Below are 27417 nucleotides of genomic sequence, written 5' to 3' on the forward strand. Positions count from 1 at the left end.
GGGTACTTAGGAGAAAACCACAAATCCCTGATAATAAAGTACATGGCCTATGGGAAAGTTGTCCTTGCCCCTTGTCATAAATTACTTACCCAGTTGCCAATTTAAAATCTACATATCTCAATTTTAAAGCAGCTACAACTTATTATTTTTGTCCAATTTCTTTCAAACTTTCACCATTCTGTTTAATTTATTTTTCTCCTTCCCAACACAACATTTTATGGCCAAGGCTGGATTCCCCTTTAACACTGAATCGTGAGTGGGCAAGCCTATATGTAGTCAATCCTTTGTGTGGTGATGGGAAGGGGGGAGGGTAGGAAGATGAATGTAAATTTGCCCCCCCCCCAAAAAAAAAAAAAAAAAAAAATGGAAGATAGGACCAGTGCAGGGACGAGGTACACAAATCGATGGACTTTAGACGACACTTTCTGGACCTAGATCATGAAACTTGGACATAAATAGTAGTAGTAGTAGTAGTAGTAGTAGTAGTAGTAGTAGTAGTAGTAGAAGTAGTAGTAGTATAGTAGTAGTAGTAGTAGTAGTAGTAGTAGTAGTAGTAGTAGTAGTAGTAGTAGTAGTAGTAAACTACTTTGCAAAATGCCCTTGAATCAATTAAATTGACATGATAGTGGCTGAAAATTATTTATAAATTAAACAAGAATTTTCCGGTGAATTTTACTGCTTACTATCCAGGTGTAACGGTATCAAATAAGCATGAGAAAATACTCTATCTACATGTAAAGTAGCGAATTCAGTATTTTCTAAATTTCTAAAATCTTTTTTTTACTGACTCGGTATTCTGCTCACGATCATTGGATCATTTCAATAACATCTTATCAATAGCGCCACCATCATGACCATTAGATCCACCACCTAGATCTACCTAATATGATATATCCTAATATATTATCGAAAACTGGTGCATCTCTATTAATATAATTCAGTGTCATAAATTCTCAATGTTTTATACCTCAGTCACATTTTCCCGACGGTGTCCGTACGGGGCGAGTCGAAAAACAGCCGTTCAAGCATTTTTTAATAGCTACACATACTAGGTGGTTTGAAAAAAAAAATGAAATTGCCGTTTTCGACTCACCGTACGGCTGCCGTAGAGCAAATGTGACTGAAGTATTAATCTCATGAACTTTCCTCTCGTCTCCCGTGAAAATTTATAAATTGAACCTCTAATTGACATGGTGGTTCTTGGTCTCGCTTGATGTGGATCAACAACCGATTTTCATGATTTTCATCAGCTAAAGCAATTTTGATTAAAAAAAATCATACTGCGAAAAATCAAATAATGCAGCCATTTGATAAAATTAATATTTGCCTTTGACAAACTCTTCCAAATCATGTATCCCTGTGAGGGACGACATGGGGTGGGATTAAGGCTGCATGGGACCCCCCCATGATTTTTCAAGGACAAGTAGTGAAAAAAGGGGGGGGGGGAAGAAAAAGAGGATGGAAAGGGGCAAAAAGGGCGAACCTTAGTAAAAAGTATATACTCTAAATAAGGCTGTCACTCGGAGGCAAAAGACATACAAAAGGGCATTTTCCCGCCTTCTCCTGTCGCTCGCGGCCCCTTTGTTTCATTTTTAAAGTTCCCGGCTCCTCTTTTCTCGTGTTTCGTTAAAAAGTTTGAAAGTATTTATTTCTTTTACTAATTTTTCAGTAGAAAATAAGTTTCTATTTTTATTTCTTTTTATTCATTTATTCGTTTCTGCATGTCATGATAATGTACATAGTGTAACCATCACAAAATTGATTACATTGAATTTTACATAATAATATTGTATAATTATGATGATTAACATATGATTAACATAACATTAACATAACTGATTATAACAAGGTTGCAGACATGCAGTGGTATGAAAAAATAAGCAGATGCTTGAGCTGTTGTCAGACCTTTGGATATATGAAATGCATACATAAATATGAAAACAATACTGAAAAGTCAAAACTAATGATTACACAAAGAAGGAAAAGAAAAAGAAAACACAAAAAACAACAAATAAACAAATTATTATGTTCTAGAAAATGATAACTTTCCCCTCCTTTAGTACTGAAATACCGCTCACTGTAGAGACCTCGCGAAACTGCAATATAACGGTGAAAATTCCATAACTTAAAGAAATACCAATTTAAATAAACTTCATCAATATCAATTTACGAAATATGATATTTATGATGGAAAACATGCAACAAGGTGGCAGGAAAGTATTGTTAAAATGTAGTAAATTTCTGGCAACATGCCACAATACTTTCCAGCGTTACTGTTTTATATTAACACTTAATTTCATTGGGATTTTTTTCAATATGTTTACCTTATTTGGCTGACCGTAAAAATCAAGTGATTATTTTTATGGTTTCTCCGTTATTTATTTTTTACAGTGCCGGCGTCCACGATACCATAACTGCTTCTTTTATCATACACATCCAAGGCTGTAGCCAGAAGCATTATTATTATTTTTCTTTTTTTTGGGGGGGATATACAATCAATTTGCCAACTAAATTTGGTGCGACAGCGCCAACGTACGTGCGTGCACACAGGGGAAGCCTGATGGGGGTGTGGCCCCCTCAGATAATGAAAGATTTTGAATTTATATAGAAATGAATTCGTAGCATTTGTTAATTATTTTAAGTTGAATTCCAGATATTTGCAATATAAAAATACACATTTTGGATCAAAATGGAAAGGCTACTGTGCCTAAGTTGGTAACTTGCAGGTAGTCGTCAGAAAACATGGCTCCACAAACTTTACAATGAAGTTTGACCCACTTCCGTTTCTGAAGTTGCTCAGGTTGATCCATTGTTGACAATGGTCAAACCTGCGGCGGAACGTATTTTCGTATTTTTCAAATTTTTAATTCTTTTGTTTTTCGGGGGGGGGGAGATAAAAAGGGCACTGATATGTCAGAATTTTGATGCAAGCAGATATTTCCACCATGAGATTATCATTTGTGTGAAGTAGTTGCGTGTTTTGTAGAATTCAGTTGAGCAAAGCGTTTTAGAAGTGATTTCTGATTGATAAAAAATATATAGGCTTTATTTTTCGGAAGAATTTTCAAATCTGAAGTTGTGAAACTCGCCTTTTTTCAATTATCGCCCTGATTAATGATTATTGTTAATTGCATCTTCGCGAGATGTTGCGAGCGCAAATTGCAAGCCCAATTTTTTGGACATTTAATAAGACATTAAAATTTAACATTCCAAGCAGTTTTTGTAATCATGAAAAAGATGTGTATCTAACTAAAGAATTTACGCGAGCTAGACCTGATTAGGACTGCATTTTAGTCACTGGTTAATAGGATACATACATCTCACCACTCGAATAATGCGAGCGCGCAACGCGAGCCCAAAAAATATATTCTAACATGAAACTGGACATTCTAAGCATTTTTGTAACCAATTAAGGACAGAATGAGGATCTTACTAAACAATAATTGATGAGAACGCGATGCGCGAGCAAAAAAAATTGATTTTCTTATCTGAGAAAATCTGTTTTACTTCAAAAAGGTATTTCATTTTTTAAATAGGGCACATTTCATTTCAAAAAAGGAGAAATCCCATTTTGAAAAGGGGCATTTTTTCCTACGAGGAATTTAGGAGGGCAAGTACCCTTCCCCCCGGTTCCGCCGCTCATGCAAACCTGTTTCAACGTTCAGGATCATAATCAAACAATTTTAACGGTATCTATTATTATCAGGTTAGATGATTAGCAGCAACCTTCTACAGCAAAATTTCGTAAAAACTGGAGGCCTTGTGTTTTTTTCCAACTGCAAACTTGTTCATTGTCATCATGAATTTGCTAACAGCAGATTACATGGCTGAACATGAGTTACCAGTCTAGGTCTTGTTTTCTGTTCTTTTCAGATCTGCATTTTGCCGACTGGGCAGTAATTGTACAACACTTTACCGACTGGTAGAGACTAGTGTTTTGCCACTTTAATAGGCCTACTCCATAATTTGCAAACTATACTACGGCTTTAATTATTTAAAGCTCAACTTTGCAAATTCACCACACCTCATTCTTTACCTACTCTTGCTTCTCCTTATTTTGCAAAACTACTGTGTACGTCAAATTGTCTTTAGTAGTGGTATAATAGACCATTTCGTAGTTACTTCATGGGCAATATTGGTCAAATGACCTTTCATTTCTTCCATCATGATAGGCAGATTTCAAAGCAAGATATTACGTAAGCTTGCCTTACATAGCAGGATGAAGAAATTGAATAGACCAGGTGACTAGAATAGCACACCAATGAACACTTAATGAAGGTATTTGTTGCATCCCTACTTTGAATGCATATCTTAGCATGTTGCACAATGTACTTGACAAACTGTGAAATACCAGTCGTTCGTGGAAGCATTGTTGTTTTTTGTGGATGTAAATGAAAACGACAATTCAAAAGAATATATGAATAATCAAGACATCAAAGTTGGTGCTTATCTCATTAGATTGTAAAGCACCATGTCACTTTAGTACAAATGACCTTCTTCTGTTCATGCGTAGAATCTCTTGATCATGCGCAGAAAGGAACTACGAACTGGCTTATTTGCAAACTCCTAACCTTTTTTTTTGTTGTGGCTTACTTTGCATCTTAAAGCTCCATTTTTTTGTCCTTTGTATTTTCTGACAGGTAGGGCCCTATAAGCCTGCCTACATGGACTTGGATTTACCATCTGGTAGTCTTTACTCTATAGTCTACTTTCTGTAACATTCTTCGAAGATAGTACCACTATCAGGTTTATTTTCTTTCTTTCTCTCTCTCTCTTTCTTTCTTTCTTTTGTTTCTTTTTCTCTCTCTCTTTTTTCTCCCCTTCTTCCATTTTGCCAACTGATAATATGATTTTGCCTACTGCAAGGAATGTGTGTGTGGGGGGGATGTCATACCCCCACCCCCTCTCTAGCTACAGCCCTGCATACATCTATTTATAAACAAAATAACGATACTCCAGAGAATAGACAGAAAAGCAAAATTAATTGATTTTTATGTTTTCTTAATAGTTTATTGGAACGTTGTGATCTAATGTTTACATTCTTGTGTAGTTTTTTTTCCGCGCGACAAACAGCATATTCATGCGCTGTTTGTATTCATTATCACAGGTTTTGAAAACGAATGGAGACAAATATCGTTCACAATGAAAGTACACACGTATAAAACACTTTCATGCATGGAGCAATACTTGGTTTCCAAAACTTTTCCAAGGTTATATAGTACTCGATAAGCTTCATCTCAGATTTTCATGACGTCATCTTTACTTGGTTGACGTCGCTTTTTTTTATAACGGAGCACGTGATAAACAGACGACTCATGGTTGCGTCATTATAGTTTGTGATATTTCGCCTAATATTGTGTTAAGGAATCAAGAATGCGGTCGGTTTTCTTTTTTTATATAAAAAATGACAGAGCATTCCAATAGAGAATGGTGACAGTTTAGCATAAAATCGCAAAATATCAATAACATATACTAAGCAAAAGATGAAAGAAACAATGGTTCTTTACTTAAAACAGCGTGTCATCTCATAAAACTCCATACTTCTTCAAGTACCTGTTGATGGCATGCGTGACAATATCTGCAGTTATCACACATTATGTACACATTCTAACAGATTTACACAAATCGACGCCGTCTAATAAAATGCTCAATGAATACGACTGCTCTATTTCCATTTCCCCCATTCAACCATAATACCTATTTGATATCGAATGAGCTGGGTTAATACTACTTTTTCTGTCTTTTACACAATGTTAGAGGTCGGCAACTGTCTTTAAGAAGCAGTGAAATATGATCTTAAAGGTAAAACAGTTAAGACAACACTTCCAATCTGTTTTTTTTGTTTAAGTTGTAATATACATGTCACACCTATTAAATAAATGTACCAGGGGCTCGTTGCAGAAATTGTTGCGATCAAACGTAACTAAAAAAAATCTTACGCAGCTTGATTTTCAGCCAATAAAGCACCTGTATTCGGGACTTATACGCTTGATATTTTGACTTGCGTTTAAACGCAACTCTTTCTGCAACAGGCCCCCTGATCTGTCCTTTGAACCATTGCACATCTCAATTAAAAACAATATATATAGATAGAAATTAATATATACACAACATGCCACTGAAATAGAAATCCATTTCATATCTATAAGCGATTGAATTCGAAGACTTTCCTAACAACATGAACTATGAGTCTAGAGGCACGATGAAATTAGATTTGATCAAACGCCACTCACGCCAAAAATAAAATCAATTTATCAAAATGCGCATTATTACATAATGTTCGCGCGTAGTCTTCCCCATGATGACGTACGACAAAACATACAAAGAAAGGAAGCCAAGTTTGCAGGATTCTGGCTAAAGGAGACTTATACAAAAATAAAGTTTGAACAGACTCGGGAATGAAGAAAGACGAGGAAGGGTTAATAGATTTAAATATTTCTATAGTAAACGGCAGACGACGCCCATCAATGCAGAAAGGACGAGGAAAAGATTTACAGAGATGATGTTTCCAGAGTTGTTGTCTGCACTGTATCCCATACCGGGTTGCGAGGGATTCGGGTAGCCGTTCCTCAGGACCTGTCGACCGTTCAGGAGCTGTACGGGTCGGAAGTTGTCTTCGATGTGCATCATTTCAAGTTGACCGCTTGGTTCCATAAAGAATCCTTGGTAGAGTTCACGGAACATGTCAAGCTGAGGAAAAAGAAAAAAAAAAGAAATTAAATTGTATAAACTTTATGGGATACATTTATCGTTTTTAAATGTAGGAAGAGAAAAAATAGGCCTTATTTTATGCACTCTCTTAAAGCAGCTTAGCCTTCAAACACATTTGTCTTGTTGGGAAATATTGAAAAAAAAATCCCATCTTTCCCTCACCTGATTATGTGAGAGATGAATGACGTCACATCCGACGGTCCACGTTACACTTTCCCAGCACTTGGGAACTGTCAGAGAGCCGTTGTATCTGTAGTAACATGAAAGGTCGCTTGGCAACATATCACGGAGGGGTAGGTGTGCGTAGTATTCTACCTTGGTATCTGTATATGAACGACAATTATAGAAGAGTTAAAAACCAAATATGTAAAGTCAGTAAACATTATGTATGCGACTATCTTTCACAAGGACTTGATTTTTATTTCATAGGAACCTAATTGACCAGACCCAGTAGGTGTTTCATAAAGCTTATAGTAAGTACGAGCCCCGGGTATGAGCAACCTTACGTACGAGTGGTGATCCTTGTGGTAAATGATATACTCCAAATTTCCATTGATGTTTTATTTAGCGTCTTAGAAAGGATCACCAGTCGTTTGTTAAGCCGCTTGTAACTTACGAACAGTTTTATGAAACACCTACCCGATCAGGGCTCCTCACACCGCACTGATCTGTTGAAGTAGTCGGTCAAGATCAGCAAGGAATCCGGGCCGAACTACCATTATCGGCTAGGTCTATCTTGATCTTCATCTTGATCGCTCTTGTTACCTTTTTGAATTTTTTGAATATTTCCAAAACATTCAGGTAGTTATCCAGGCCGTTGTCGTCGACAACGTTGTCGACCCGACCGTAGACATGATAGATGATTGATCCGGATTAGATTCCAGAGCTCGACCGACCACTCCTACACAAAGGTTCACGAACCGATGACCTGATCTGATCTAATCATGTTGGGGGTATCAACAGTGGCAAGCAAGCTGACATGGCAAAGATATCTGTGATCTAGACCTTGAATTCGCTCTTTCGAGCAATGGTCGGGTCGACAGCTTTTCTTTATTTCAGGTCTTTCGCTGAAATTTTTTCCGAGTTCTGTAATAAGATGGGAAGTGTGTTGAAAACGCCAAAATTCAGGAAGGATGATTGTGCATACATAAATGCCGAACATCGGGGATAGTTTTTGTACGGTCAGAATATAATTCAGAGAATTACAGTTGTTTGGCGGATTAAAATTTACAAAGCAAGCACGCCGACCAGTTTAGTTTTGTACCAAAAGTTGTTTTGAAAACCTGGAGTTAATGCGTGTGCTCTGTAATGAGCCGAATGAGCCATGAGATCTGCAATTCACAGTCAGTTCGGCCATCTTTGAACGCAAATTCTTGGTATTTTAGGAGCTTACTTTATTCCCTTAAAAGGTGTTGGAGGGTTCATATAAATGTAATTTACGATTTGTTACCCGTGTGTTAATTACGCATTAGTTTTTATCATTTGCTTCTCCTCCTGTCGTGTTAAAGGCCCCCTCACACCTAACCGAATTGCCTGAAATATGCATTGCGATGGCTGGTGAAAGGCATTTATTTAAGAAATCGCTTTCAATGGTAACTGATAGTAAATCATATTACCCTTCGTGTTTGAGTTCGTACACCTTCTGAACTGACAGTTGCAATTTATTCGAATTCGAGCGGAAATTGTGAACATGTTTAAAATTTCCCGACGAATTGAGAAATCGTTGGTCATCTGTTTGAATTCGCATCTCTTATTTAGTCTGCGGTAATCGTTAGTTTAGCGTTCGTGTTTTATTGTCGGACATAGTCCCTCATCGCGCTCTTGCCAAAGTGGACCGATCTCGAAAGAACCCGTAACGAAGAAACACGATGACACAACGAACAAGATTGCCCGATCTATTCCCTCGTCTTCGTTTCTAATCGCACGCCGTATCAAACCATTGCTCACTGTTTGTTCGTCTTATTGGGTTTAATCAACCCTTCGCTCGCCTTCGGCCGCAATTTTTCTACAAAAAAATCGATATCCTTCGCATGTCATATTTATCATTCGCTTACCATTCGTTGATAAAATTTGACAATAGTTACTGATCGCATGATTTGACTGATATTTTATTTGAATTCGTTGAATTCGCGTGCATTTCGTTCATTTTCTCCATTCGTCACCCTTCGTCCGCTTACGTTCGGTCAGGTGTGAGGGGGCTTTAACTGCGGCATGAAGCGACTGTACACTGTTAAAATCATTTAAACAACGCTGTTTACTATGTGAATCGCACAGTAGTTGTTTAAACATTTAAACAAGTGTTCAAAATCTTAAACAACACAGTTTAAATTCAAATATTTGACTATGAATAATTTAAGCATGGTTGTTTAAGATTTTAAACACTTGTTTAAAATGTTTAAACAACTACTGTGCGATTCACATAGTAAACAGCGTTGTTTGAATTGTTTTTAACAATATGCAGATATATTATAGATTATATTTCTATTTTCAACGACTTCTAGCCAAAGCTAAGATGACGAGGAGAGTATCCAGACACTGGCTTGTAGTTTCTCGGTCAACTTTTTGTCATGTTAGTAAACAGTTATTGTTATTATTTTAAATAATATCTTCTTTCAACGTGAAGTCCACCCTGACACCATGGTTCTAAAAGCAGAACAATTATAGAAAATATTAACCAAAGTTCTATACGAACATCCATCGAAAGAATTAATAGCAAAGAAATTAATATTGAAAGTTTTTCATTTTTGTGTCATCTCAGGCAAGGAGCTGTCCAGGAAGTCATATAACGTAAATTAGATACATTTAATTTGTTACTGATTCATTTATAAAGACTAAAATAGTTTCTTTTTAATCTATAGACGTATGAGTGAAATAGGTCTAATAAATGTTTCTTTTCATACAAATGTAAAAATAAAATGTAAAAAATTCAATTTTCTGACGAATGACATTATGACGTCACAAACTTAGAAATTTAAGAATGCATAACTCGGTTAATCTCTGATGGATCATTTCCGAACCTTTTGTCAGTGTGTTCCTGTACGTTTTTTGCATTTATTAAAATCAACTTAATGTCAGTCATGGGCGGAAATTCCAAGGGGACGCGTTCCCCTACCATTTGGAAAGGTGACACGACATGAAATGTGCCCCCTACTGGTCTTTGTGAAAATTTGTGATAGAAAAAAGTTTTTTCCCAATTTCATCTTTATCTTTGTTTTACTTGTCAAATTTATTTTGGACGAAATGACCTTACATTTTGGACGATAACTTTTTTTTGCTGGTCAAATTTCCAGGGGGAAATATGCCCCCTCCCCCTTGGAAAATCCTGAATCGGTCCCTGGTTCTTCCTACCGTTTGGGAGGGATTTCCGCCCATGATGTCACTGTTGGCTTACCCTTACAGACGGAAAGAATTATATCTATTTCTAAAAATAGGATTTTATGACATTCTTTATGAAGGAGTAACTAGATCATACATGCTGAGAAGCCAGGAGTTCGTACAAAATAAAGGCGAAGCCATAAGCACAAAAATACGATTTTAAGGGAGAACAAACTTTATTTACTGTAAACTGCGATTGGATGTATTCTACTGCATTCCAGTGCACTATACTTAGGGATGGTTAAAAAGCAAGGGAAAACTCTAAATGCAAAGAAGTTGGGCTACAAACAAGTCGAAGGTATATAAGGTTGAAGGTAACGTTAAAAAAGGATTGTATGTAGTATGTGGAACACACTTAGAATTTTTTACAAAAAATATCAAATTTGAAACTTTTTCTGCAACAACGGGAACTTCTTCACGGGTTAGGTTCATGCTGCTGAACTGATTAACCCGATCAAACCCAAATCAACCTTATCAAGCAGAATGAGACTGATAAATAGGGTCGGAAGAACTGGCCTGATTGGGTTTATTCAAGTTTACAGATCGGCAGTGCATCTGAGCACCCTTCTTTTGCGTTGTACCTTAAAGGAAACTCCTGGGGAGCATTTCATCAACATTTTTCTCCGAAAAGTTGTCAGACCTGACATCTTTCCTTGATTCTGATTGGCTAGAGTTACTGTTACTATGGTAATTGTCGGATAAAACAGAACTTGTCGGACAAAAACCCTTCATAAAACGCTCCCCTGTTGTTGCGTTTGGGGTGCAAATTTGTAGATTTTTTAAAAATTCTTAATGTATAAAGGATTTGGGCTCTGAAGATGAGATTATTTTGGGGGCATAAAATGTTTGCCAGTGGTCATTTTGGAGAGTGCATAAAAGAGTGAAGCTGTATGAGATGGGTGACATAAGTAGCTTTGATAAAATGTGATTTTTATATCGTGCTGATTAATGATTTAATTTGCGATGAAATGGTTAATATTCAACAGGTATTTGTTTACTAATTAAACTTAATTAAAGCCTGGTAATGCGACCATGCTACACAGCGTTAGGTGATTAAAAGCATGTTAAAATACCGCGTCCATTATAATGACGCTTTTGTATGAAGCAGGGTTACAATATTAAAACTATCTATAATATTATATTAATCAGTGTTATTTTCTCAGTTATTCGATAAGAGTTTTGATAGTAAAGACATTCCAACAAACCGATTATTAACCAGACAAAATAATCGAATGTGTAATAAACTCATTCAATAAAAAGATCTTTAGACAAAAAAATCATAGTGAAGATTTTTGCATGAAAGAAAAACACATATTTGTGGTCAACATACGACGTTGCAGATGCGGACGCGGAGCTCAGCCACGCGGTTCGACGCATTCAATGATTTTATCGACAATCTTTTTAAGATATTAGACTTTGCGTTAAAAAAGCTCAAATTGCTTGCATTGCGAATGCTGACGTTACTGCGAACTATATCACGAAATATTAGAATTTCCATAGTACCCATTGTAACCCAAAATTGTAGTTCTTTTGTTCATATATATATATATTTCTAAATCTTCTCGATGAGAAATTGCGTATCAAATTTTTCGGAAATAAACTCTTATAATATGCATGACATACCGCGATTCTTATTATGAAACAAAGTCAGACGTTTTTTTTATCAAATTTGCAGAAGACGCAGACAGCTTTGGAAAAAATGAAGAGAGCGATATATCAAAATACTATAGTCTTTTAATGACTACGTGAGCATCTTCGTACAATAATTGCATACATGACGCAAAAAGAAACGGGCATAATATCAAAATTTACGATTTGTTTCTTCTCCTCCGAAAGAAGTTGGCATTGCGTTTGTGGTTGCCTTGCGATGCAATTAAAACGTGGTTGAACCATTTCCGTCTCATCCTTTCGGGAAGAGACAATGGAATGTTTCGAAGCCCCTAGCTCATATTTTTTTTGGAAATAATAGGGTAGTCGGGGATAAACGAATAAATGATGAAGAAGCGAAAAGCTGGAGAGTGTATATTGCTTCATGCAATCATATAGGGATAATTGCCGGAGAAGCGAATGACAGGATCAGCTGGATACACGGATGGGTTGCCATGGGAACGAAATCCATCGCAATACTCACCTCGGAACTTAACATTTTCTGTGATATCAAGGAGTGGATCAAAGGCAGGGTTATCAAAATTGCCACTGTCCTGTAATCAATGAACAAAGAGGTAAAGTGTAAACTGCGTGTTTAATCGTAAAACAAATATGTCAGGTGCAAGTACTTACTTTTTCTTCTCACGCCTGCCGTGTAATCTAATATAGCATCGTAAGCAGTATTTGGAATATCTGTGGCCTAAATGGATGAAATACGAAGAATGGGAAAACATGATGGCGCCACTGATGAAAACAAATTATGGCTACATCCAGAAATATTACACAGTAAAAAAGAATTACACTTTGTTTAAGCCTGTCACTCTGACAAGTTGTTTAAACTTTTTAAACAACTGTTTAAAAAGTTTAAACAGTTGTTTAAAAATTTTAAACCAAAGTGATGGGCTTAAACAACGTGCTTAAAATTTCAGACAGCGTTTTTACAGTGTAGTACTACGACCATAACTGCTGCTGCTGCTGCTACTACTACTACTACTACTACTACTACTATTACTGTAATACTACTACTACTTCTGTCATATTATTACTGTTGCTGCTGCACCACGCACAGTAAAAACGCTGTTTACATTTTTCTACAATCTTGTTTACTACATGAACCTTACATTAGTTGTTTAATAGTTTAAACAACCAAGCACAATGTATTAAGAATAAAAATATACAATATTTAACTTTGTTGTTTCAGAATTTAAAAAACTTTTAAACAACTACTGCAAGACTTTTCAATAAGGTAAACAGCGTTGTAGAAAAATTTAAAACAACATTTCTAATGTTTGCTGCTTCATAATATCTTACTACTACAACGACCATCGACTACTTCTAGAACCCCCCCCCCCCCCATCACCCCCTCCTTCTACCACTACGTGCTGTTGTTGATATACCCTTCCTTCATCACCGCATCCTCAATAAAATTTCGCCAAATTTGCCACACCGCGGAACTTTGATGATAACGCAGAATTGGCTGACAACGATTGCATAATACAGATAAATGTCCCCAAATTAAAAGAATCCGCGTCATGGATGATAATAAGAGAGTTTTCGCATTTACCACGGAGCCATTCTTTGCACAACGAATCAATTCCTTTGAAAATGCAAGTCATATCACAAAGGAGAGCTGAGAGGCCTTTGTCGAAGCCCCGGCCCCCCGGGGGGGGGGGCACCTACGTTGACGAGTGGATACCATGCGCGACCAAAAAAACACGTAAAAAGGATGTCTTTTTCACGATAGGGCACGTTACGTACGTAACGTGATAAGGGTGTCAAAAACACAAAAATAATGAAAAAAGGGTATCTTTTTCTCTAGGAAAATTACGTGTTTAGGGTCGATTTTGCAGGGATGATAAAACAAAATTAAAATATTTTATAAAGGATGTCCTTTTTGCCCCAACACTAGTCGTGTTTAGAGTCCGATTTGCGCGAGGTGTAGAAGGTGGGGTCATACTAAACCAAATAAGGTAAAGCCGACGACCGAAGGACCCGTAACAATAAAACATTTCTGTACTTGTTTAGGGGTTCATTTCGGGAAATATTTGCCAAGAGTATCGTTTTGTTTCCAATACTTGTTAAGGGTAGGGTTTCACACGCCAGTACTTGTTAAGGGGTGCATTTTCAGAATATGAAAATTGCGTGTTTAGGGTGCTTTTCGAGACCCCATGGTCGCGCATGATATCCACTCGTGAATGGAAGTGCCCCCCCCCTCCCGGGGTCGAAACTTGGTGGACCAGGACAGCAACGCAGTCTCTTGACTCTGGACAATGACAAATTATTTGCAATAGTTCGTCCGGATGATCTGCTGTTCCGGTCCACCAACTTTCGACAAAAGCCTTTCAGCCCTCCAATGTGATTTGACTTGCATTTTCAAAGGGACTGGTGCGTTGCAGAGAGTGGCTCCGTAGTAAATGCGAAAACTCTCTATGAACTTCCCTCAGCAGGTGAAAGGTCTCATTGTAGTCTATTCAACTTTGTCTTCAGAGCTCCTTTCACATTTTTCTTGGTGTGAATAGACAAAAGAACGTCTGTGTGTGTGTTACAAACACTTATTACATAAGTTTCGGTTTCTTTGCTCTAATTCAATATGAAGTAATGTATTCACTAATCAAGATTCATTCAATACTTTTCATGCATCAGAAATAGGGTTTAGTTGACACTCTTCATTTGTATTTTTCAGACTGTGCTTATAGTTCATGATTACCTTTTCAAACATTATTTTGATGATTATATCTTCAACTAAAATTCCAACTACTTCTACGTGCATGACGAATTCTGATTCCTAAGCAATATAACCTTATTGTGATGCGATCGACACTGGGTCTTTTTTTCGAAGCTGTTTTAATGTCAACGAATGTCTTATAACTACAAGAAATGGTAATAAAGTAATTACAATTTGTAATGATTTTACTCCAGTTTGATATTACGGAATATTAATTCTATAAGCGATTTATAAGTGAAAGATTTCGCTAGTCACTGGATATAACCATATAAGGCGACAAACCTGAATAAAGTATCCGAGAACTGCTAAGCCATCTGGTTGCTTCATTGCTTCAGCTATACTCCTGTATTTAACGTTGTAATGAACAAGATGAAGCTATACAATGAAAAAAAAAATAAGAAGATCGTATAAAATTAGATTCAAAATTAGATTTGTCTGTGCCTGTAACTATGTCAAGTACTCTTATTATCATCATCAGTAAAAAAAAATAGGCTCTTTTTTCTTTAAAAAAAAGAAAAGAAAGAAAACATATCAGCAAAAAAATATTTGAAATTATTGAAAGTCGAAACTATGCGGCCCGAAAGCATAAAAATATGTCTCTCTATATTTTTAGAAGTATTTGTGTGTGTGTGCTAAATTGCGGATTTTTCAAAGAGCATCAATAGTACAAAACTGTCAAGTTCTACATTTAAAGTGTCCCAGTATTCTTGTGCTCTGCATATTTTCCTGAGTAGATGTGTATAGGTTCGAAGATAGACCTCCATATCAGGAGCAGTCATTCGTTGACGGGGGAAAAAAAGGTTAAACTGGTACTTTTACGGGGTAAAATCTTAATCGAAAATCACTGGGAGTCTACTCTATCCTAATCAGATAAACCTGTTCCTAGTCACCTTTTGTCTCTGATCTACTTAAGTTCTCAGCTGATTATACGACATTCTAATTGTTATCAATAAGGCAATCTGAGTCAATTGAAATATAGCAGACTCTACGGTTACAGCGTTCCAAATCAAGTTTGAATAGACGCAGAAATAAGAATGGACACTCAGACTGCCTCTGCACGATTGCGACGAAGCAGATTCTACAACATAGAAATATTGTCAAAAGCCTTTCTTGACAAAGCAATCTTTCTCGAAAATCGGTAAATCAAAGCAGCAGTTTTGTCCTGGACACTGGACAAACGACATATTTGCATTTTTTTTCATCAGCTAAGAATCTTGTGACGATCAGCTGCCCCGGGTCACCAATTTTCGTCAACAACCTCTAAGCTGTCCTTTGTGATTTGACAGGCATTTCCAATATATTTACTACGTTTGTAGAATCCGCGTCCCCATCGCAATTGCAAGAAAAACTTGTTTATCTATTTATCATCTCCTTTAAATACAAACAGTATATTATTTGCTTACAAGCAAACGCATCATCGAACCACATCAAAGGCATTATATATGATTTTACCATGACGTACTTTTTGAACAGTTTGAACGACATTGCCGAGGTTGATTAGACTGTTTCGATGATGAAAAATGATGCTTTTTTTAAGGATGCTGATCTGAATCCTTGTTAATTGATAAACCATCTCAAAACCATGGCCGGTCATTATACTTTAAAAATAACCGTTGATTAGTGGTCATTAAGGCTTTTTTTGTCGAAAGTTGGCGGACTGGACAGCAGATCGTCTTTTAATGGTCTTTCAGTGGTCTTTCGATGAAGTTTCAAAGTTCTTATTAGTCTTTGACTGATCTTTCGACAGTCTCTCGAGATTTTTGCGGAGATCACTGTAAGGCCTATGAGAGATCATTGAAAGGTCAGTGAATTATCATTGAAAGACCGGGCAAGGTTCATGGAACGAATTCTCAAAGATCACTTTTTGCATAAACGATCTCTTAAAGACCACTGGAAGATCTCTATAGGAAAAGTCTCAGACCAGTAAGACAAGAAACATCCTTGAGTCTTTTAGAGTTCATTGATGGGGTCTTTCTGAGCTATTCCACAGAAATGAAAAATTTCAGTGATCTTGAAGACTGCTGCAATACCTTGCCAATGTTTGGTCTTTCAAAGGCCCTTCAAGGGTCTCACCTCTGTGGAATAGGGGCCTAATAAAAGCGTCTGCGTAGTTATTGCGAGAACTCCCAATTAGTAAATCTACCCGTCGTGTCAATGACCGGTCCAGACGATTCTTACCTCGGCAGAAAATGGTCTTCCGTCGATGGTATGTTCTGATCCTTTTTCATGAGAGGCTCCCCAGTGGAAATGAAGTTGAGCTGGTTTAGCATCGAATGGAAGTCCTCCGCCTCTCAGTACGTACATATTTTCTGTACTTACTTTCACTATGAAACGAAATCAACGAAAGGTTTAGTACATTCAGATTAATAAATGACACTGATTACTCATGATAATAAGTTTCAGGTAATGCAGATTGACAGTTTCTGATTTGTCTCCTTCTCCCGTTCGTTTTGTGTTTGAAACGTGATAAGGTAAACTTTACTGCGATCATGGCTATTTCATATCATAATTTAAATTCACTTTGGCCTATTCATATCCTGCTCACTTGTTTAAATTCTAAATAAGTATGAAATTAGTATGTGAAATGTCGAACAAGATGCAGAAACGCTATTAGGCCTATACTCAGAGAAATACTTACAAGTATGTCCATCGTTTGAAACCTCTACTTTGGTCGTAGGAGCTCTGTTGTACCCATGGAGTGACCGAGGACCGTAATTATTGACATGGTTGTCCGTGGTGAACATATGTTCCGGTCCGTTCATACCAAAAGGCTGCAATGGATTTCGTGTTGGTTTAGGCCCCATGCGAAGGTTTCCGAAAGGATTGCTCCACTGTGGATGTTCGGTTCCGACGTTGGGTTGCACTCCTCCGTTGCCGCCTCCCCATCCGTTACCGCCTCCCCAACCGTTTCCACCCCACCAGCTGCTAAACCAGCCGTTACCGCCACCAAAGCCCTGACCGCCGTGGCCACCGCCACCTCCACCGCCACCACCACCTGGCTGTCCCCCGTTGAAACCATGGTGTCTCCTACGGGTTGGTCGACCGTAATCCGTTTGAAGACCCTCGAAGATGAATTCCCCGAGGTTAGACTGGATGGCATCTTGGGATACGATATTGATGGGTGATTGTTTTTTACCACCGCAATGCGATCCAGGTATACTCGCCCAGTGATCAGGTCCTGGAATAGAATTAGTGAAGATAGTGAGAAATGGGAATATAGAATTATGAGCCTTACACAAAATAGGCAAATACATGTAAGGAGGAAAGGGTGTATAGAGATTTCAGCAAATGAAAATTAACAATTATATTTTTTCTACTTAAGGATTGTGCTACATTTTCTGCCCTTTTTTCTGTTCTATAGACCTAATTGATCCCAGGATCTGTAGGATGGGTACAATATTATTCTAATAAAAGTAATTTTCATATATGAATGCATGAATGACTGAAGCCTGCATTGTGTGTAAACGTGACCCTCCCCTGTTCCATAGATGCAGGCTATGCTACAATGGAAACACTCCGTCCCTCGGATATGACGATAAATGGAGTCCCCTTGTAGAGGAAAGTCACCACCATTGCACAATAAGAACCCACTGCACTATTCCGATAAGAGTAGGGGGAAACCCCGCTATAGTGGCCCACCTGCACCCCCACCAGTTATACAGGGAGTAGAGACCTGCGGGTCAAAGTCATTCATTTTACTTTTCGCCTCCCATGCACAGGTGACGCCAAAAAATTATTATTATCAATAATAAGAATAATAATATTTATAATAATAATGACAATAATAGTAATAATGATGATGAGGATGAAAATAATGACAAAAATAATAATAATCATTATCATCAACGTCACCACCATCATCATCATTTGATCGTCAAAATGGATATGATCTAACGGAAAGGAGAGATCTAACAACTTACCCAGTGGGCTGTGGTGATGGTAGTTCCAGTTTGCACCTGTCATTGAAAGAGAAATGAAAATAAAGATTGAATCGTAACATTATGGACAAATCAATGAAGCAGAGCATTCATCATACTGTCTCCCCATACATCACATGTAAATGACTATACTTCTAAGATATGTACATGCTATCATATCCGAGGTTTCAAATACCAAGCCCTAGCTAATTTAGTGATATTCAATGAAAATATTAGCTCTGTAAATACCACGTAACAAACAACGGTACGTCAAATGTTCGAAGAATCTGACGATTATGTTTGGCAAAACATATATTTACCTATATTGGGTACTACGATGCCCTTCATGTAAAATGAATTGTTCCAGGAAAGAAATTTTGTATTAAAAGACCCCAGATGATTTGATCATTCTTTTATAGTACCCTCTAATATTTTACAAAATACCTTAGTGTCCTTTATAATATGATTGAACGTTTAACATTAATATACTTCGTAAACTACCATGCATTTACATAAATAAAGATATTAAGTTCTGGGGGCCGTTTCATACAGCTGTTCGTAAGTTAAGAGCGACTTTAAGAACGACTGGTGATCTTTTTTTACGCGCTCAACCATCGCCAATTAATATATCGTATACCACAAGAAAGGATCACCAGTTGTTCTTAAAGTCGCTCTTAACTTACGAACAGCTTTATGAAACACCCACCTGGTATACTAGGAAGAGGGTGTTATGAAGGACAAAGAATAACAAACGTTGATCTGAGCAATATGACTGCGTTCATGGTGTGCATGGTGTGAGGAGTGTGATAAGCAGATTGAGAAATGATGTATTAAACGAGTGATTCAATCGATGATTAAATCACTGATTTGAAAGCTGATTGGCTTGGCTTGTGGTTGTAAACATTAATAACGTATACAAATCAAATTTGGCAAGCATGTAGACAAACAAAACTAAAAATGGTTCTAATTATTAGTCCAAACGAATTTGTCATCCAATTTATTTTTGTCAGTTACACGTGGTGATATAGGTGATGTAATCAATCAAGAGAATGTTCTAATTCTCGGCCTTTCCTTGGATTTGTGGCTTGTTACTTGTATTAAACGTTGTGACATTCTAGCATTTAGATTGGTTAAGCGTCATGAACAGAAGGTGGTTAGGATAATTATCAGTAAGAATTTGAACGTGACAGTTCGTCAGACTTTACGGTCATCTCATCACGGAGCTGACTCATTTAGCCCTTGAGTCCAAAGAAATAATGACCGGCCTTTTCTCATTTCTACGAGGTCACTTCTTCTTCTTTTTCTTCTTCTTAATTCGCCTCCTTTTCTCCTTCTTCTTTGTCTTCTTCTTAATTATCCTCCTTTTCTCCTTCTTCTTTGTCTTCTTCTTAATTCTCCTCCTTTTCTCCTTCTTTTTCTTCTTCTTCTTTTTCTTCTTCTTCTTCATCGTCTTCTCCCTTTCTTCCTATCACCCCCTCTTCCCTCTCATTGGTAAGATTGCAAATACAGAATGACGTCAAGAAATTCTCTTGACATTTCTCAGGAGCTGACTGCGGAACCGATCCCCTGATCTTGTCGATAGGCCTAGCCGGCTGTATCCATTTTCTTATTTTGCCGATCAAAATCAAGCCATCCCCCATTTTTCATAGTTCAGTTTGTGAGGTTTGAGTATCATAAGTTGCAGTCATGTTCGTAGTTAATTTTGTGTCTCAGTTATTTTGGCCACTTTGCGACATGGATATGATAACTTAAGTTTAGATCAATTCATCACATAGAGCACTCTATAAAATATTAAAAAGAACTCAAAATCATGTAACAAAGACAAACATCATATCTTTCGGCAACGAACGTTTGCCTAGAATGCCAGCCGTTACATATAGAGGAAGATCGTCGACGACTCTTGAGTACGATCATCTTTCGTAACTTAAGGAATCCATTAATTTATATCTCTTACGTGCCTAATGACCTAACTTCTCAACAGTCACAAAGTCTTGTACATTAACAGGGGATTTCACCTCGGATTCCTAATATCTCTTCTCAAATACAACGGGTTAGGATTATCAGCAAAGGCAGCTGAAATCGGGTTAGTCAACGACATGACAGATGTGTAAAAGCCTCAAGTCGTGACTTTGTAAGGGGCTGCAGAAAGTTGGATAGTGGATAATACTAAAGATCCATCATCGGTCATTACCGGATTAATTTGGAGGAAAAGGGGATACCTTGACGTGCTCCGGTGAAAAATTATATCACATTTCTACACGTGGCCGGGTAATAAGGGTCCATGAGGCTGTATGACTCATTCTTATCAAGTATATGGTTAATTGGAACATGGAGGTCTTTCTACCTCCATGACTTGAACTTCACCCGCAACGCTTGTACACAGTCATGTCGGACAAGTAGTTCTTTTAAGTGTCTGTAACAGTAAAATAAATGAATAAACATTATCCAGACCATGTAGTCCAAGCTTTCTGACATTCCGAAATATGTAAATTTCAATTTCTATTTCTTAAAAATCACTTTATCTAAATATGTCCAGGGGTATGAGGGTAAAACAAAAAACGATAAACTCTTTACCTTGATAAGCAAGCGAAATCATAATACTCAGAGAGTACTTTATATTTTTCTATTTGTGGTCTCCATGTACTCAACATATTCAATGCTTACATTAACCATTAACTAAGAAGGTGCAAACGGGCACTCGTTTAATCTATAAGAAAAACTGCAGCATCATGCTTGTTTCCTGTGGGACAGCGGCGTTACGGACTTTCTAACTTCCTTCCCATTGACATTACATGCTATCAAGGACTTTCTTGTAGTAGGTCCATGATGTTATCAAGTAATGATGTACGAAAATGCACGACACCTACTTGTAGACATGTGACCTTTCATTGCCAAAGCAATCCGTGGCATGTGTGACAGATTGAAGCAAGAGGATGCCTCCATTTACAGGGATGACGGGAAGTCCGTCAGCATGGTCAGTATGGCCTAGGTGAAACTCTGTGAGAAGACCTCCATTGGTATGCATGCATTGGTTAAAGGGTTTTCTCTGTTTGGCATCGCCTGGGTGACTTACAACGGTGTCACTTCAAGAAACCTCTTTGCTTATCTTGAAAAAAACAAATCACTGTACGTGTCGGAGAACTTGGATAGGCAAGCGGACAAATTACCCCCAAGATAGTCCCTTGGTCATGGAGAAGAATCCAAAAATACCTCTACTACATTGGCTCACCCTAAACCCATTTTAAAAGTGACTAAACCTCACGTGGCTCTCGATCAAGGAATCATATGCTTGATTCCCATTCCACATATATCACTTTCCTACTATTTTTAGAAGTTGCAATTTATGTTTGAAGTAAGTGTCTCCGATGTTCACACGCAACCAATAAAGAGATGGTGTTATATCATTTATATCATAGTAGAGAAAAAATATGCAATTATATTTTTAAATCAAAAGCCTAGATTCTGTCAGCAATTTTTCCATAACTCCAAACTCTCTCTTTAAATGCACATAATCGGAGGCAAACATTGGGGTTTAGGCCTTCAATTTCAAATTACATGAGTCTGTACCATAGAGATACTGAGGTCAAGTAGATCACTTTAATTTAAGCTGTAAAGGGGTCGTTTCACTTTGTGAGCAGCAGAATTGAACAATTCTAAAACTAAGATGAAACATTGTATGAGTACACGTTTTGTCCTCAAAAACCATAAAACACCCACAATTTTAATACTCAAAAAACGATAAATTTGACTCAAATAACGATTTATTAACCTGAGTTTGATAGCCGTCTCCGAGACGCATTTAACTTATGCCCAGTTTTCTCAAACTCATTGTGCTGACTGCCTTCTGTACAATGTAACATTTACGGACAGAGCATAGAGCTATAGCCTATGGACAGAGTAGCCTTTTTTTTTACACTGTACATTAATGCATACTGGCTTCATCCAGAGTTCATTGAAACCATTAACCTTTATAAACCAACCCTCATCCAGTGTTAAACTTTGGTTTCCATATCCAGTGTTTAAAATAGCTCCTGTGGATGATTCTGATAATTTGAGGATTTTGGACTGGTATTATACACTCTATAAACTTTTTGTTTAGCCCATTTTCAAGAACTAAAATGAATATCTATAAAATCAGCCGTTTAGGACCGAAAGAAACATGGGCTCCTATACAACTGGCCGATGGAATGTTGTTGAAATAATACAACAGATCTTTGTCCGGCTTTGAAGTCGACTTTGTCGGTGTGACGAGACTGTGATTTAACAATACATTTGTACTTGATACTGGGAAGGTCAATCCAATTTATGTTAATACTACCTCTAATGAAATTGGAGATATTCTATAATTTTCATCATGTTGCAAGCTTGAAGTTTAATTTCCGTCCTCGACACACCTATAATTGTCTGTTAAGATTTTTTATCCTGCAATATCACGTTCTTCCTGTCCAATTTCGTTTGTAGCATGATAAGTTTGTTTTACTGCATATTTAAAAAATGAAACCCAACAGGTGTTCTAAGCAGAAAGAAAACGACGGGATAAAAAACTGAATATTGGTGAGTATTACGAGAAGATTAGATACGGCTTAATATTTATAGTTCATTATCAGGTACGCTTATTAGATTATTGCATTATCTTTTTTTTCGTTGATTATCGTTATCGTCATGATGGCCCAAAATGTTTGACATCTGTTTACTTCATAACTAGAGTCAGTTTATAAGACAGAGGGTGAGAATGCAAACAATATTTTCACAATACTTCCATAATGAAATTACATAAGTCATTTTCCGTAAATATAAATTGCTTTTGGCGGGAAAACTTCCACACAACATGCATATTATCCCGAATTTGGGTGTTGTCGTCAGGAGACATATCGTGGTGCCGGAGTTTAGACTGAATAGGGGTTATCATGACAAGAAGCAGACGGGTTGATTGCATCATCGGGTGTGTCCCATAGCCCTTGTTAAGTGAGGGGACTAAGGGGGAAACCCTAACAGACAAATTGACGCGCTCTTTCCTATCAATATTTCTAATATAGTAATCAAACTGAATGTAAGAAAATTCAAGACAACGTCCACCTTACCTAACACATACCCAATTATTTAAAATGTCATCGGCACTCCTTGTGCAGGTCTGTAGGTTTATAATGTTGTTGATTCATTTAACCATTGGTAGATATGTTTGTCACAATGGATACATTATTTGAAAATTCATCAGCAACTGTAACTATGCTGATGATATTGGAAACATCCTAATTAAAGTAAAATTGGCTCTAAATTGTATAACTCAATTAAAAAATCACATGTCTATTGTTTTGGAAGTCACCATGAAGCCATAATTGTGTTTCGTTAGAGAATCAAGGCCCCATTTCGTTGTAGAGCTGATCACATCCCGAAGATGGGGCACACGATATTGTGACTCTAGAAAATTCATTGGCATCAACTGTGGAATATCCATTCCTGACTTGAATGTATTACCAAACAATGCCATGAATTTCTAAATCGGAATACGAAGACAAATGCATTCACCTTCTGTTTAAGTCATCACTTAACTAACTTACAATGACGTCGATGAAAAATTGTATACTTATGTCATCTAAACTGCTTACCTAATCTAGTGCATTAATCCTAGAAGGGATCTTAAAGAAACATGCTCGTAGGCGATAACTTCCTTTTAACATGTAGAAGAACTATTCCCTGGGATGTGCCTTTTATAGAATGTTTCATGATCATCTGTTTATCTTGTTTGTCAAGTAAAAATATTGTCGCATAATACTAAACATCTGATTTACTCTTACTGATTATGTGCACATTAACCCTTTAAAATTAGTAGATGAATATAGGACTTCATATTGTTGGAGAGTTTTACCAGCGAGGTTGAATTTCAAAAAGTCTTTATATTTTTGTCCATTTTATTTCATTTTATTTAAAATAAGTTTCAATAGAAAGTAAACATTTATATCCATCCTCTTTTGCTATGCAAATGTCAGAAATCAAATTACGATTATCTGCGACAAAAGTTTAATAATTGATTACTCAGAAAATGATCTCAATAACAAATACATCTATAAAGCTGTTCTTAGTACTGCTTGTCCTTACATTACAAGCCATGTTGATTCATTCTAGACGATACTTTGACAAATTTTGACAAATCCCAAATAAAGTCCTGAAGACAAGTGCATGCAGTCGGGCACGGTGTCACTTTTATAAACCGCCCATTTTAATGTCATATCACTCAACAGACAGCCGAAGCGGCCATGGTCACTTAATTCCTGCAACCCTTGGATGCGCAGAAACTCTTAAAGTAGAACCGTCTTTGACAAAGTTTTAGGCTATATTTAGTTTGTTTTCAACTTCTCCAGGGACTACAGAATCCGTAGGAAAAAGGCGTCCTTGCGTATACATCCTTATAAGCATGGACAGGCGTTTCCTTAGCAGCAGAGTGGCTCCCTCTGAACAGTGTATGTGTTCCTTGAAACAGACTCTCCCCCTTTTAGCAGAGTGAATCACTCAACTTGTCTGGTTAAAGGAATACACGTGCATCATACTGGAAAAGGTCCAAGGTTTCAATTCAATATCATGAAGGCGAACCTTTTTCAAAACCTGTAAAACCGTGCGACATGACCGTTTAATGACAGGTTTCGGGGTCTATATCGGTTTGAGCTCTTATCTTACCCCATCCCCATATATCCTGGTCCAAGTTGTCAAATCATACTTAAAACAGCCCAATGTAATGTTCAAATATTCCTTCCAAAAATACCGATGCCCATATCTATATAGATGTGTGCAAATAACCTAATCTTGGTAACCAAATCATTTGTGTAAAAAGCAGAAACCCCCATGGTGGTGGAAATAAGAAAAAGTTTCAGACAAGAAGTACGAGATGGTTAGATAGTATTATCATTGACCTGAAATCTATGTAGGATCTACAGGTAAGTCTCAATTGGCGACTGTTTTGAAACATAACTGTAAAATGATTATTAGTATTATGAGATTTACTTTTTGTCATGTTTGCCTAATTAACCCTAATTACTTGACGAATTTATCCGCCATTCCAATCATAGTAAAAATACATTTATAACATAAATAGTATATGAAAATGTCGATCCACATGGAAATAGAAAAATACATTTGTGGTATGTAATGGAATAAATTGCTTCTACCCTATACCTATTCGGCCTATAGCGTTCCTATTATGTCTGAGTGAGACTTTGATAAACAAAAATTTGCTATTTGCTTGAAAAATTGCCAATATTCTTTTCCAATAAATTTCTACGTTATTTTAAAAGAATTGCTATTTGCATTGAATTCCCCTTGGAAGACAGTTGGACATCAAAACTTCCAAGAAGTGGTATAGGAATGTTGGAATTCAACTCTTCAGGCATGGCCATTGGATGTGTCGAAGTATTACTCATAAGACTTAATCATCAAAATGAGATAACAGCCGGACCAGTAGCCCATCATTTCCCGCCAATCAACAATGCGATATTAGTAAGGATAAAAACTCATAACAGGGAAAGTCATCACCAGAAAGGGTTTCATTAGGAGTTCCGCTCAAGGGTCGAATCCTAATGGACAAACGAACAGTTCCTACAATGACCTCGATGTGTTACTAATTGCACTTTGGTCGAAATTCCACTTCTTAAACTTTCTCAGAAATGTTCATTGACTTCACCATTTTTCATTAAACAGATGCGGCCTTTCATTTTTTTAAATTTCAGAAGTCAGTACAAAAAAATACTTAAATCTCCACAATTCATAAGATATATTATTCAAAACGTTCCAAGGTAATTATTGAGGCATGCGATAAGTCTAGAATGTGTTTTTTTTTAACAGTGTGATTTCATTATTTGTTTTCTTATAGTAATTAATCGTTCGTAAATTGCAGTACCTCAAAATATTGACTGAAATATAAAGTTGCTACTCGGTATCATATTCATTATTCATTGAAAAGATATTGAATATGCAGCAAATAACTAATGTTGCCGAAACAGGAAAGCCACAAGAAGTAAAAGGGTATCGGGTGTATATAACTATGATTAACAAAAACAAAATCACTTTTTCAGAAGAGAAGGGTAAAACCTGAAATGGATCCCTTGACATTTTGAAGAAAGTTCTTGAGACCTTTGGGTTTAGCCTACTGAGAAACCCAGAACATGGGACTGGAAAGAAAGAGAGCTCGGGTTTCCCCCTGCTAATCATTGCCGGATACTAATCATTTTCAGGGGATATCTTTGTTGTCCATATAGAGATTCTACATTAGCAGCTGCACAGCTATAACATTATCGAGTTCTATATTGGCTTCACGGATAATTTAATTCAGGGAGGTCCCTGTATGACGAACTGCTACTTTGCAGGGAACGTATTGAACTAGTTTTTTCATGCACAATGGAAAGAGCATCCAAATTGACAGTCTGAAGATCGTTTGCTTTCAAACTCAACAGATAAGAATCCATTAGCTTAGATTTTAAAGAGTACAAGCGAAAGGTTTAAAACAAATCAAGATAAAAGAAAAATCTGCAACATAAAAAAAGGAAGCCACGAAGAAAAGGAAGAAGAACAATGCGAGTGTGTGTTTCTGTATCTGCCATTTCTGCCATGCTCAATACTCACTTAAACATTCTTGACAGAACAACATCAAAGTTGTAAGGCTGAGTAAAATATATGTATTCATGTTGATCAGTTGCTTGTTTGGCGATCCAGCGCTCCACCTTCCAATACAAATCCTCACAAAGTACAAAGTACGAAAAACTGGGTAGAAAAATAAGATGGTTTCAATCCTTCACGAATGAACCAGCACCCTGAAGGACGAAAATGAAATGGTTTTAGCTCATCCGGAGCACTCCAGACCTGCAGCTAACACCGACTCTTCCCCTGAAATGATAATTAAAGTCGTTTCCACAAGGACCGAGGACGCTATCTGGAATGATAAGGTCCTTCGTATTTCCAATGGTTGGTACCAAGTGGAACTCAGGTTTGAGACCTGCCTGTGAAGCGTTCAAACCAGACAAAATAATATAGATGATGCTCCCAAAGCGAGCGCTG

At 37.1% G+C, this 27417-nt stretch overlaps 1 protein-coding gene across 2 annotated transcripts; it reads right to left on the reverse strand.

Annotated features, from left to right (window-relative positions):
* Nucleotides 1-4984: 4984 nt before the first annotated feature.
* Nucleotides 4985-27417, reverse strand: LOC121408538 (carbonic anhydrase 1-like). 2 transcript variants are annotated; one of them, XM_041600028.1, is made up of 8 exons: nt 26986-27417; nt 18379-18414; nt 17097-17636; nt 16637-16782; nt 14741-14833; nt 12218-12287; nt 6874-7034; nt 4985-6690 (listed from the first exon to the last, which is right to left on the reverse strand). In XM_041600028.1, exons 1-8 carry the CDS (start codon nt 27044-27046, stop codon nt 6439-6441), a joined length of 1359 nt encoding a protein of 452 aa, XP_041455962.1. In that variant the 5' UTR covers nt 27047-27417; the 3' UTR covers nt 4985-6438. The 2 variants fall into 2 exon arrangements, with proteins under 2 accessions (XP_041455962.1, XP_041455963.1); XM_041600029.1 differs by lacking the exon at nt 12218-12287 and adding an exon at nt 12367-12433.

The sequence above is a fragment of the Lytechinus variegatus genome, chromosome 2 (genome assembly GCF_018143015.1).
Source record: "Lytechinus variegatus isolate NC3 chromosome 2, Lvar_3.0, whole genome shotgun sequence".
NCBI lineage: Eukaryota > Metazoa > Echinodermata > Echinoidea > Temnopleuroida > Toxopneustidae > Lytechinus > Lytechinus variegatus.

Bases quoted from the DNA above. Each gene is read 5' to 3' on its own strand.
- LOC121408538 (XM_041600028.1), bottom strand. From the start codon at position 27,046: ATGAATACATATATTTTACTCAGCCTTACAACTTTGATGTTGTTCTGT. The intron at 18,415-26,985 runs GTGAGTATTGAG...TTTCAATGACAG, and splicing joins GTTCTGTCAAGAATGTTTAA to GTGCAAACTGGAACTACCAT. The intron at 7,035-12,217 runs GTGAGTATTGCG...GTTCATATACAG, and splicing joins AGAAAATGTTAAGTTCCGAG to ATACCAAGGTAGAATACTAC.